This window comes from Pan paniscus, chromosome X, assembly GCF_029289425.2.
Source record: "Pan paniscus chromosome X, NHGRI_mPanPan1-v2.0_pri, whole genome shotgun sequence".
Taxonomy (NCBI): domain Eukaryota; kingdom Metazoa; phylum Chordata; class Mammalia; order Primates; family Hominidae; genus Pan; species Pan paniscus.
The window spans coordinates 96,691,153-96,704,634 of NC_073272.2; the positions used below are offsets into that span (position 1 = coordinate 96,691,153).

At 36.0% G+C, this 13,482-nt stretch overlaps 1 protein-coding gene across 7 annotated transcripts in view; it reads left to right on the forward strand.

Annotated features, from left to right (window-relative positions):
- Positions 1-13,482, forward strand: part of DIAPH2 (diaphanous related formin 2) — a 921,502-nt gene that overhangs the window by 387,123 nt on the left and 520,897 nt on the right. For all 7 annotated transcript variants that reach the window (XM_055106523.2, XM_055106524.2, XM_055106527.2 and 4 more), the window contains 2 exons: positions 494-595; positions 2,728-2,822. In XM_055106523.2, the coding sequence (XP_054962498.1) occupies positions 494-595; positions 2,728-2,822 (197 nt within the window). The remainder of the gene's footprint in view (positions 1-493; positions 596-2,727; positions 2,823-13,482) is intronic.

Genomic DNA, 13,482 nt, shown 5'->3' on the forward strand with positions numbered 1-13,482 from the left:
CATAACTATTCTTCAAAACAGTCTCAGCAGGAATTTTTATATGGCAACCTGTTTAGCAGTTAAACTTACCTTAGGTGCTTTAAAGCAATATCACTGAATTGTTTAAATTTTAGCATATTTTGAGAGAAATGCATGTCTTCCTTTTCCCTCAATTAGTTCAGATTAGTGAGGTTGTACTATATATTTAATTCCAGTACTGCTGTAGGTACCTGGTAAAGGAGTAATTAATGTTGCATATTAGGTAAGAAGGAGCAATTGATTTTTGGTTCATTTGGCTTATCTTTTCTGCTTAAGTGCTGATATTTAATTTGTAGTGAAAACTCTAAACAACTCTGTATTTTTATGTTTATCCTCTTCCTTGAGCTAATGAAATCAACACATTTATTGATTTCAGAATGAGCTTTATTAATGTAGTTAATGTGCCTTACTAATGTTATTCCGCGTACTTGGATTAGTACCCTTATTGTTTATGAATCAACATTTTTTCTTTCAGTTCAAAAGAACGCAGAAGCATTAGAAGAAAAGAAGACTGGGCCTACAAAGAAGAAAGTGAAAGAACTGAGAATTTTGGATCCCAAAACAGCTCAGAATCTGTGTATGTAATATTTTCTTCGTAGGATTGGTATAGGTAATGGTGAGAGGGGTGGGAGCTGTTTAATGTATTTAATGAAAGTTGTAACCTTTTTAAACAGGCATATTTAGCATCTTCTAGAAACAAAATTCTGTGTAAACATGATTTGGTTGCCTTTTTGTCACTTAGCCAGTAAGGAGAAAATTCTAATTCAACCTCTGTCAGGCCAGATGAAACTTGGGAATAGTAAAGATTTGGAAAGTAATGATAATAAAACACTGTTGGAGGACATAGTGAAACATAAGGCAGAATTGACAAAAAGTGATTTTTTTTTTCCTTCTCTCTAGACCTGGGATTGATAGTTTTAGGGTATTCACTAGTTACATTGGAAAAATCCTTCTACTGCTATTCCTTTATGTCTGAAGTAATTGCGATGTGAGCTACTTAAATTGTTAACCTTAACTGCATTTAAAAACTGGTTAGTGAATCTTGAAGCCTTTAACAAACCAGTCAGCCATTAAGTATACCTTTTCTAAAGCAGATGGACAGTTAAACCCATCTTCATTTATGTAAGCCTTTAAGTTTTAACATACTCTTCCCTCTGTCTTGAAATCAGAATTTTTGTTCTGTCACTACAGTAGACTGTGTTTAGATTTTGCTGATACTAAAACACTATGCATCAGAGATTTCCACACATCAAGCATTTCTAATTGCACAAAGTAATACCATGGGAGCTTATTTTGTTAAGGAATGTGGTATAGGGAATCATTACAATAAACAAAACATCATTCTCATGTCAGTAGAAATGTTGCTTTCAGAGAAGCAGTTTATCGGTAGCTGTTGTGAATGTGTACATTGCTTATTTGATAGTACATTTTCAAAGTTGACGTTCAGTACTTTTCTTTAAAACACAGTAGGATCTCAATTGCTGGTTGATTTCTGTCAACATTATTCTTTTAGATTGTGGAGATCTCATTTGGTCTTATGTATAAGGTAATCATTTGTCTATAGAGTGAGGATTTTGTTTTCTTTTGGTATGGCTGAAGGCATATAGACCTTTTCATGAAAAAAAGAAAACAAAATTCTTAGAAGTGTTCAAGTTCTGCGTGCCGGGCGCGGTGGCTCACGCCTATAATCTCAGCACTTTGGGAGGCCGAGGCAGGTGGATCACCTGAGGTCAGGAATTCAAGACCAGCCTGGACAACATGGTGAAACCCCACCTCTACTAAAAATACAAAATTAGCCGGGCGTGGTGGCTCATGCCTGTAATCCCAGCTACTTGGGAGGCTGAGGCACGAGAATTTCTTGAACCCGGGAGGCAAAGTTTGCAGTGAGCCGAGATCGCACCATTGCACTACAGGCTGGGCAACAAGAACGAAACTGTCTCAAAAAAAGGAAAAAAAAGAAAAAAGAAATGTTCAAGTTCTGGTGATAAGAACACATCTGTGTTCTTTAAAAAATATGTTTAATGGAACATGTTGTTGCAAGTACCTTCTGAATAATTGTTAGCTATTCTAGGTTTAATTTGCTGAATTATTCCAATATGATATCATAGATTTCCATTTAAGAAAAAGTTGGCAGGGGAAATTGTGAGTCAATATATAAAGTAAGTAATAGTGTACCACAGGAATATAAGCAGGAATGCAGAGCACACTGATGATTTAGGCACTTTAATTTTTTTCTTATGTGGGAGAATTGCAGAGTAGATGGCTATGATTTTTTATTTGGTTATTTTATTGTCTTTCCTGAGAAATACTGTGTTGGATGCATCTGACAATCTCCACACTAAGTTCTTCATTGAATAAAAAGGTCAACTTGAAATAAAATCTCTTAAGTTTTCATGGGTCATTTTGTGTTATCATCCTAATCTAAAAGGCATAAGCATGTAGTCATGAATGCTATTAGTAGGAATTTTATTTTGTGTGTAAATATGCACTAGCTGTAAACATTACAGCCCGAGAAAATATGCCATTTTGTCTAGATGGATAGAGTGAGTAGTCCATCAAATGGAACAACTTTTGTTTGTTCATAATTCTGTATATTAGTATTAGTGACAAATTTCATATTTTGAGTCTATGAAATGAAAATCAGACGTTTATTAGGACTTTAACATGTTGATGCTGTTCTTCTTTTAATAAAATCAAATTTTATTTTAGCCATCTTTCTGGGATCATATCGCATGCCATATGAAGACATAAGAAACGTTATTCTGGAGGTTAATGAAGACATGCTGAGTGAGGCTTTAATTCAGGTAACTTGGATATTTTCCTTTTGAAATTCATTTTCACAGATTTTTTTGGACTATTCTCTTCTCAATGGAGTTGTAAGAAAATTCTCTTCTATAATTAGATTTTTAAAAAGACATTGAATAGTTTAATAAAATCAGGAATATCTAGCTGTGTTGATAGTAAGAGGACTCAGTATAGAAAATCTAGGTTCTAATTCTGTTTCTGCCACTTATAAGCTATATATCCGTTTCAGTATAAGCATATGCATATATAGACATATCATTGTCCATTATTCACTATACATACAATTACATGTACTTCATCACCAAAATGGCTGCATTAAGTATATATTGTTCTTACCATTTTATGGGTGAAAAAGCTGAGGGGTCAAGAGGTTAAATAGCTTGCTGAAAATTAGTGGGTATTTAACATACCCATTGTTAAGTTGAGTATCTAACTTTTACCCAACTCTGTTTGGGTACATAACATGTATTGCTGATTATGTCTAGCACTTTCTGTATTTTTTATTTCATTGAATCCTACAGTAATCCTATGAGATAAGCACTATTATTCTCATTTTACAAATAAGGAAACTGAGGTTTAGAGAGATTGCCCGATTTCACAAAGCTTGTATGTGGTGTAAGTGGCAAAGTACCAGAACTAGGATTCAAAACAATGTCTGTCTTGACTCTAAAGCCGTTATATTATTCTGCCTTCCATGAACAAACTGTTTAATCTTTCTAAACCTCTGTTTTCTCATTTGAAATTACAGGGTCATTGTGAGGTTTTAACCAAATAAAGTGCTTTGTATGATAAAGGACTATACAGATCTAACACATTATTTGAATTCTTGGTATGTCTGGCCCTGTCTGGTTTAATTTTTGAAAGGAATAACTAAAGATTTTTGTGGAAGGGTATAGTCATTGTAGTTTTTTTCTGTTTTTCTTTATTTTGTTGTTTTTTGTTTTTGAGCCATGAGTTGGTTTTGAGTTTTAGAAAACATCAAATAGGGCCAGGCATGGTGACTCACGCCTGTAATCCCAACACTGTGGGAGGCTGAGGCAGGCAGATCACGAGGTCAGGAGATCGAGGCCATCCTGGCCAACATGGTGAAACCCCGTCTCTACTCAAAATACAGAAAAATTAGCTGAGTGTGGTGGTGCGCATCTGTAATCCCAGCTACTCAGGAGGCTGAGGCAGGAGAATCACTTGAACCTGGGAGGTGGAGAATGCACTCAGCCGAGACCATGCCACTGCACTCTAGCCTGGAGACAGAGCGAGACTCTGTCTCAAAAAAATGAAACAAAACAAAACAAAACAAAACAAAAACATCAAATAGTTAAATAGCTTATGCTATAACTTTAACAATTTTGCCATATTCCCTGCAAACTCTAAATCTCAGAGAACCTGCATATATAATTTGAGCAAGTGATGTCTCTGTGGAAGCTCTTCTATTTTGGATTGTAGGCTTACATTAAAGTTTACCTCATATATATGTCTTAAATCTAGGCGTGATTTTTAAAAATAGGACTAAGGTGTAATAAGATGACCTATGTCATCTCTTCCTTGTTTTTAGACCTCCATTCCCTTTTCTAAGCCTTTATCTCTTTATCTTTTTCATGTATCTGTACATTTTACCCATATCCTGCTTTACCCACCAATTTTGTGCCTTCTGTTTGCTGAGGACTTTTTTAAAGCCAACTTGCTTTCCTTCTCAGTACCAGATACTCTAAAGTTTCTTCTCAATCCTTACCCTGTTTGATCAAAACCCATTTTCTTAGTTTTGCTTGTGGGAAGAAAACAGTTTAACATGTAGTATAATATACATAATTGGAATTGTGCTACTTGGGTACGGGTGTAGGGCCTAAGTGGCGAGTAACTTACCTGAGTTATTAAGGTTAGTATTGCTTTTATCTAGACAAATCAAATGTCTGAGTATCTTCTGGTAAGGAGGATGGATGCTCCTGGGTAGAAATAATTACATGATTTTCTAGTCCCCAAGAGAGATGGCTTCCCTCTGTCAGGAGAAAAGACTATAATCACTAGCACCTTTTTCTACCCCCAATTCCAGAACATTTGTTTCAGTGATGGAAAAGTAACATCAATTTGCCATTCATTTGAGCTGTTTACCATTTATGTCTAATTACCATGTAGCACATCGATAATGCATGGCATTAAATGTGTATCATCAGATTAACTTTGTTCTAAGTTCTATTTGATTACAGTGCTAAACTCCATCCATGCATAATTATTGTTTTTTGCTCATGTAGCATGGTTGTCTCCTCATAGCAACAAAAACAACAAACAACAATTAAGGATACATCACTTCCCAGAACTTGAATTAACAGTAGTAGTATTTTCTCTTCCAGTATGGGTCAATAGGCTCTTGCTGGGCAGACAACTAATAGAATTTAGTTAGTTGGCAGGATAATTGTCTTACTTAAAAAGCAAAAAACAAAAAACAGAAAAACTTTTATTTAATCAGCAAGATCCAGCTCTAAGTTGAAGCTTATTAATAAATATCAATTTTCATTTTATTGCAAAATATCTAAATTTAAGCTAGAAAATGAGTTCTCTATGTGGGAAAAATTGAAATGGCCTAAAATACTTGCAGTAGCACGTAGAAACATTTAAAAGTACACCATATCCTGAGGTTGTTGAGGAGTTTTTAATACATGTAATTATGAGTTACTGTCAAATAATGTGTACTAAATTTTGGTGACTTTTAGAATCATTATTCTAGCCTTCAAAATTTGTTTCAGTATAATTGAATTTGATCTATTGAGAGAAAAATCTAAGACCAATCAGTCAGTGCTTTTTAGGATATCAGTGGTAAAACAGAAATATGTATAGACACACATATAGAGCATTGACAGAGTAATGAAACGAGCGGTTTGAAAAAAGTGATGCATGTGTGAAGGGAAAAATAAAAGTATGTTCTATTTGAGATCCTTAGTGCATGCAAATGATTCTAGGTAGGGAGTTTATACTTATATTCTTAAGGAATATGTGAAAAAAAGATGATCAACATAAAAGATAGTGTATTATTACTGCAGAGTAATTTGTAAAGATACGATAAAGCATAGGTTGGTAACCTGGAGTTCAAAGCCCTCTTTGGGGACCCATGGAGAGAATTCAGGGGGTCCTGAACTTGTATGTGAAGAATATTACGTCTTTATTTTCATTATCTTCTAATTAATATTTAGCATATTATTTAAGAGTGTAGGCAACAGACCAAAGTAGTATTAACAGTACCTCTAAGTTTTTCACTAATAGAAATAATAAATATTTTCATATCACATTATAGTTGTGGCAGAGATCTTAAAATACTGTTACAGTCATTAATGCTTCAAAATTACAGTACTTATTAGAGCTGCGACTAGAAATTATTTTTAATGCTTTAATCAAGCACTTCTATCATTATATCACTATTTTGGTAAATATGTTGATAACTATTTAAATGTAATTGGTATTTTATATAATCCTATTTATTTTATTTTTTCCTGATATAGAGGTTCACAGAAGGTGAACTGTAGGGTAGGGTGGGCTGTGGTTAAGGTAGTCTTCCTGGAAGAAGTGTTGTAGACTTTGAAACACTAGTAGGATTCAGTTAGAGAGGGCTAGGATAAGAGAATGGTGGCCAAAGGCTTGAGGTATATAAAGGATACTGTCTTTATTTTTCTGGTATAGATAAGCCGTCATATAGGGTAGCAATGAGAAAGAGCGCATAAAAGATTAGTAGCTTGGTGGTAGTCATATTTTAGAGGCACACAGATAGCAAATTGGTGACTCACAGGCATTCACGCTCTCTACCTCTCACTTTCTCTCCCTCACTTCTGTTTTATTTGGCCTTTCTAGTGCCTAATCAGTGAAATTTTAATGTCACACACTCTCCGGTTTGCCACAGGTGCCACCACTCCCTATTGCATTTTACTTACTCTGACTCATTCCTAACCCCTATATACACCAGAAGTTTTGATCCCTGGTAGACAACATGAATGCTGAGCTATTGAGTTTGGTCATGGTCAAATTGTGTGCTTAGGAAAGGTACTCTTAGCTGCAGTACATCAGATGGCTTGATGTAAAGAGACTTGACATAGGGAGATCATTGCAGTTTCAAGCATAAGGGACATCATTGCAGTTTCAAGCATAAGGTGTAATAAAGCCCTGAATATTTCAGAAGTAGGAGAAAAGGGAATTTGGGTAAATAAGGAATTTTAAAAAAATTATTAATTGAAAAATCCTGGTGGTAGAGACAGTGGTTGTAGCCCTGACACAAACAGGCAAATCGGGTAGGGGAGAAAATACTTTCAGGGCAAGGGAGAAAAATTTTACAAAAAACATTACATTGGAAAATGTATTGGAGGTCAGAATAGAGGCTGAGACTGAAAATAAGGATTTTTGGAGTCATTTACAAAGAAGTGATTGTTAGAATATCAGGACCAATGGAGTTCTTAAGTTTCCTCATGAAAAAAGTAACAAGTGGAAAGTTAAGGACTGCATATCTGGGGACTGTACATGTCAAGGGGATGGGAGCTATTAGAGAAATCAGAGCAAAAGGAGTCAGCATATCAGAGAGATGGCCAGGATGCTATAGTGTATCATCAAAGCCAACACAAGAGGCTTTTAAGGAGTGATGAATAAGAGAATGAGATTGGGAGAAGAGATATTTCCTTCGATATGTCAGATTATAATGACTTATTTAGTTTAAATAGTTATTTTTCTATAGTTTTTTCTTGAAACAATCTACACTATATACCAGACACCTGTATTCCTTAAGCAACTGTTCTGTTTATTCATGGTATTTTGGTCTCTGTCTCCCTTATAAGGGACATCTGCATTCCTACTGGGCATGCAACTGTCTGGTGTCCTATCTATTGTTCTTCTTCCACTCGTATTGTTTTTTGTTTGTTTGTTTGTTTTGTTTTTGACATTTCCTTCCTTCCTTTCTTCCTTCTCTCCCTCCCTCCTTCTTTCCTCTCTTCCTGCTACTTTCTCTTACATTCTTTCATTCCCTTCCTCCCTCATTCCCTTCTTCCCTCCCTCCCTTCCTCCTCTCCTCCCTCCCTTCTTTTCTTCCTTCCTTCCTAAGTAAATTCTTTCTTTGATGAAAGACCTTAATTTTCCTTAATAATACCTAAGGTGAAATACAGCTCCTGGATGCCTCCATACCTGGAAACTACAGAAATACCTCCATAGATGTTTCTCTACAATGCATACATGGGACTATGCCAGCTTGCTTCTATCCCCCACAATCCCCCTCCCCCGCCCCACCAATAATTTCTACATATATTGGCTGTTTTACTTTTCTGAAGCCCATTTGAGTAACCAGCACTGTACTCAATGTGTGGTATTTATAGGTTGCCACATGATTATGTTTTCTCAAATGTGATTTTTATCTCAAAACAGATTATATGATCTATATAACTTATTATTGGATACCGACAGAATAATCAGAATGACACGAAGATCATCTAGTCCATTCCCCTGATTCCAGGCAATGCTACACCTAAGTCATCAAAGATAGATGGGTATCTATTGATTCTGCAGGGAAAAAAGATTCTTCAACTTCCCTCAATTAACGAGTTCTAGAGTATAATTATTCTTATAGTCAGGAAGCTCATGCATGTGTAATAGTAGAGCTCGTTTTTGTCTCCTCAATCCATCTTTGTAATCATTGATCTATTTACGTGGCTATCGACCATCTGTATTTTATGCAGGCTTGTGAGTCTGCATGTGTGCCTGCACTTTACGAGGGTTGATGACTTTAGAAGACTACAAGTATATCAATTAAGGCTATAATGGCATTAGTATTGTAGAATTTGAAAACATTTTTCTCTTAAATAACAACTTGTATTCACCATGTTCATTTTCATAATTCTTTAGGGAAAATGAAACAGTAGCAATGACAGTAACAATCATAAAACATTTCTTTCTTATTTCTCATCATGATGGAATAATTATGGCATGCTTTTGCAGTCTGAAAATTCTTTTATCTATGAGCTGCTCTTCTTTCACATCTTTGGCTCTTAAATAGGTGATTAAAAATTTTTTTGTGTTTTTTTCTTTTATTGACGTTTCCTTTGACCCTTGTTTGCTACTTTCAGTCTATTATTATAATTACACATATTCCAAGCAAATGTTATCGCTGCTTATTTTTATTCTCTCTATGTCTATTATTGATTAATGCCAGTATTTTCATTTGTCACCATCACCAGCTGTGTTGTTGTTCACAGAGAAAGAAAAGGTAGCTTTAAACAATTAATTTTTTCTTGTACTAATTGGATTGTGCAAAATGTTTTTAAAATATAAAAAATTGAGCCTATGGCCGGGCATGGTGGCTCACGCCTGTAATCCCAGCACTTTGGGAGGCTGAAGCGGGTGGATCACATGAGGTCAAGGAGTTTGAGACCAGCCTGCCAACATGGTGAAACCCCATCTCTACTAATACAAAAATTAGCTAGGCATGGTGGTGCACGCCTGTAATCCCAGCTACTCAGGAGGCTGAGGCGGGAGAATCACTTGAACCCAGGAGGCAGAGGTTGCAGTGAGCCGAGATCGTGCCATTACACTCCAGCCTGGGCAACAGGAGGGAAACTCCATCTCCAAAAAAAGAAAAAAAAAAATTGGCCGGGCGTGGTGGCTCATGCCTGTAATCCCAGCACTTTTGGAGGCTGAGGCGGGCGGATCACGAAGTCAGGAGATTGAGACCATCCTGGCTAACACGGTGAAACCCTGTCTCTACTAAAAATACAAAAAATCAGCCGGGCACCTGTAGTCCCAGCTACTCGGGAGGGTGAGGCAGGAGAATGGCTTGAACCCGAGAGGCGGAGCTTGCAGTGAGCCGAGATCGCGCCACTGCACTCCAGCCTGGGTGACAGAGACTGTCTCAAAAAAAAAAAAAAAAAAAATTGAGCCTATTTACATTTTTAGCAAAACGTAAGTCTCACTAACAGTTCAGTAAGATGCGATCTCAGAAATCATATTTTATGCTGCCTTGGACACTTTAAACCATGGTAGAACTTCATTAGAATTTTGATTCTTTCATACTATATCCATTGGGTCTATTGAAATTAGACGATGGTCAGGGTAGAACAGGAATTTCCTCATAAGTGTAAAACTAGGGGCCAGGTGCAGTGGCTCATGCTTGTAATCCCAGCACGTTGGGAGGCCGAGGAGGGAATATCACTTGAGGTCAGGAGTTTGAAACCAGCCTGACCAACGTAATGAAACCCCGACTCTACTAAAAAAAAAAAAAAAATACAAAAATTAGTCAGGTGTGGGGGCGCACGCCTATAGTACCAGCTACTCGGGAGGCTGAGGCAGGAGAATCGCTTGAACCTGGGAGGTGGAGGTTGCAGTGAGCCAAAATCACACCACCGCACTCCAGCCTGGGCGACAGAGCGAGACTCCATCTCAAAAACAAACAAACAAACAAACAAAAACAAGTGTAAAACTTGGTAAGTGGCCTCTTTTTCCTTATATAAACTTCCAAAATCTGAACTGGGAAATGAAAAGCAAGGTTATACCATAACCCCTCCTCTAAGTACTAGCTGTGAGGCTACTTCCAGACAAAAAGCATTAGACACTTAGCCTAAGAGATTCAGGGTACAGGAGTCAAGGCTATAATGTCCTTGATGGAATTATCAGAGAGATAGAGAACAATCATGATTTCCTCCCCCAGCTAGCTCCCTATTCATTTTTTGTAGCATACAAATTTGTTTTAAATCCAAAGCTTATTGGCTAGTCATATATTTAACAAATTATACACTTTTGTAATTGATCATATCTATAAAACCACTTTCTCTTATGTACTAAAGAGGTAATCAAAACCTTTCCTTCTATACATAAGGAATAAATCTTTACATTCTTTTTGCAAGGTTCTATTATAATTCTAGATATCCTCCTATGTAAAATAGAAATGTACCTAGTTATTAAATCTTTTAAAGACTTGTGATAGTTATAGTATAATCTAACATAATATAATATAAAATTTAACATGCTATGGCACACTTTAACATAGTATAATAACGGGTATAACGTAATGGTATTTTAACTAATCTCTTTAAAATATTTTAGGAAGGCAGGAAGGAATACACAAGGGAAATTTAAGTCTTTTAATTTCTTAAACTCAGTGGTAGACACGTAGATTCATTGTCTTTGTATCCATCTTCGTGTCTTAAATATTACACAATGAATAAATTTAAAAGTATTTAGCAAGTGCTGAAAGCGTATGCTTAAATCAGGTTTCTTCTACTTTGGCACTATTGATGTTTTGGGCCCATTTTTCTCTCTCTCTTTTCCTTTATTTTTGACTGCTGTCCTGTACATTATAGGATGTTTAGCAGTATCTGTGGCTCTACCCACTGGATACCGGTAGCAGCTCCACCACCAGTTGTGACAACCCAAATTGCCTCTAGACTTTGAAAAATCTCTGGGGTGCAAAATTTTCCCTGGCTGAGAACCATTGTCTTAAGAATTACTTTTATTTCTGAAGTATATGTAGTAAAGTTTCAGAATTTAATACGCTCCCAATCATTTGCTTTTATTTTCCGTGTTTATTATAAACTTCATGACAGGTTTTGGACATTTAATTAGTATAGGTCCAAACAAAATGATACCATACATTTACAAATTCTATATCCCAGGAATGGAAAGTACTCATGTTAAGCTCTGATTCTGACAGAATGCATTCCTGTTACGTTGCAAATACCACTAGTCAAGCGTTGCTTAAAGTACAGGTCATAATTATTTTCCACCTGTGAATACAGGCAATCATATCAGTGTGAATAGGCTTTTTTTTTTTTCCTTTACCACATAGTATTTACGTTTATAGTTTAATAGTGCTGAGCAATTCACTTTACACCATTTTTAAAAACTTATTTATTTTTGTTTTGTTGTTTTTAAAATATGTCATTTAGATAAATCAAATAATATCATGGTAACGACTTCTTCTCTGAAGTGAAGAGAGCTGGGTCTGAATCCCAGCTCTGCCACTCACCAGCCATATGAATGGGAGAAAGTTACCTAACCTCTCTGAGTCCATTTTCTTTTATCTTTTAAATAGCTAGTAAGTTTATTGAACGGATCAAATTAAATAACACATGAAAAAGTCCCCTAGCACATTGCTGGTTACATGATAGGCACACAAAGAATGTCTTTTCCAGTGAGTAGGAACAGTACAGTTACAATTGGTATTTTGAAATATTTTCCTTCAAAACTTACAATTGAATAGTCAGCCCTCAGTTTTCTATGTTAATGGAAAGAATTATCAGCAGGGTGATAATTCTCCTGGGGCTTCTTCCTTTCTCTGTACTGTCTGAATCCCAGAAATAGAGATATCAAATAGGGACAAAGGAAGTATCCAGGAGTAGTGTACTATTTTTGAGGGGACTATTCAGAAACCTCACTGTAACCCCTTTGATCTTTATTTTTCATGCTTTATGTTGTATTTTAGTTCATTTGCATGCTGACAAGAGAAACGTAGTCTTCAGAGTAGACAAATATAATTGAATGACAATAAACTAGTAAGGGGCCTCTAGATAAAGAAATCAAAGGAATGTGAAAGCAAGAGCTGCTTTGGGGGGACTGCAGTAGGTGAGAATGAGGACTCCAGAATGCCGTCAAAACCTTTTAATATTTATACATATTCTGTAGATTTTTAAATATTCCACTTAAATAAATGAAACAAAAGTTTATCCATCAATTGTTTCCAACAGCTTTAATGTGTTGTTGGATTTATATTACTGTAAATTATTCATGTCTTTGGTGTTGTAAAATTTAGCTTTCAATGCTTGTATTATTATTAAAAACTGAGATGAGGCTATCATAATTTGAGGTCCTTAAGGCAAGTGATCTGAAAATGTTTTAGGAACCTGGTGTTTTTGTAGTTGCATATTTTTTGTTTAGATTTTGTTTTATTTTAGTATACTGAGTGATATTAGAATCATATATTCTATATTTAGAATCATTTAGAATATATGAGAATATTTGAAATCATAGCTATATAAAATTATCAATATCTAATATGAATGAAATTGTGTTTGTTTAGTTTGAGTATTGCTAGAAAACATTTTGTAGAAAACGAAGTACCTAAAAAGTAACAACATGACCTTTTCTGAAGTTTTGGCAGTAGAAGAATATAGAAATCAAAGTACCTAAAAGTAGAAACATGACCTTTTCCGAAGGTTTGGCAGTAGAATAATTTTTGTTTGTTTGTTTGTTTGTTTTTTTGAGATGGAGCCTCGTTTAGTTGCCCAGGCTGGAGTGCAGCAGCACGGTCTTAGCTCACTGCAACCTCTGCCTTCTGGGCTCAAGTGATTCTCCTTCCTCAGCCTCCTGAGTAGCTGGGACTACAGACCACCGCCCGGCTAATTTTTGTATTTTTAGTAGAGATGGGGTTTCGCCATGTTAGCCAGGCTGGTCTCAAACTCCTGACCTCAGGTAATCCGCCTGCCTCGGCCTCCCAAAGTGCTGGGATTACAGGCCTGAGCCACCGCGGCCAGCCAAGAATTTGTCATATTAAATAATTAATCAGGAATGGTGTGACCCATTCAGAATAACTAGTTAGGATTTAATATCAACTTTGAGTATTTGTTCTAATAAAGAATTGCAAAATATACTAAATACTTGGGGACTAACAAAGCTAGATGGCAGTGCTAAAATGTGGCTTCAAGAGTGTTT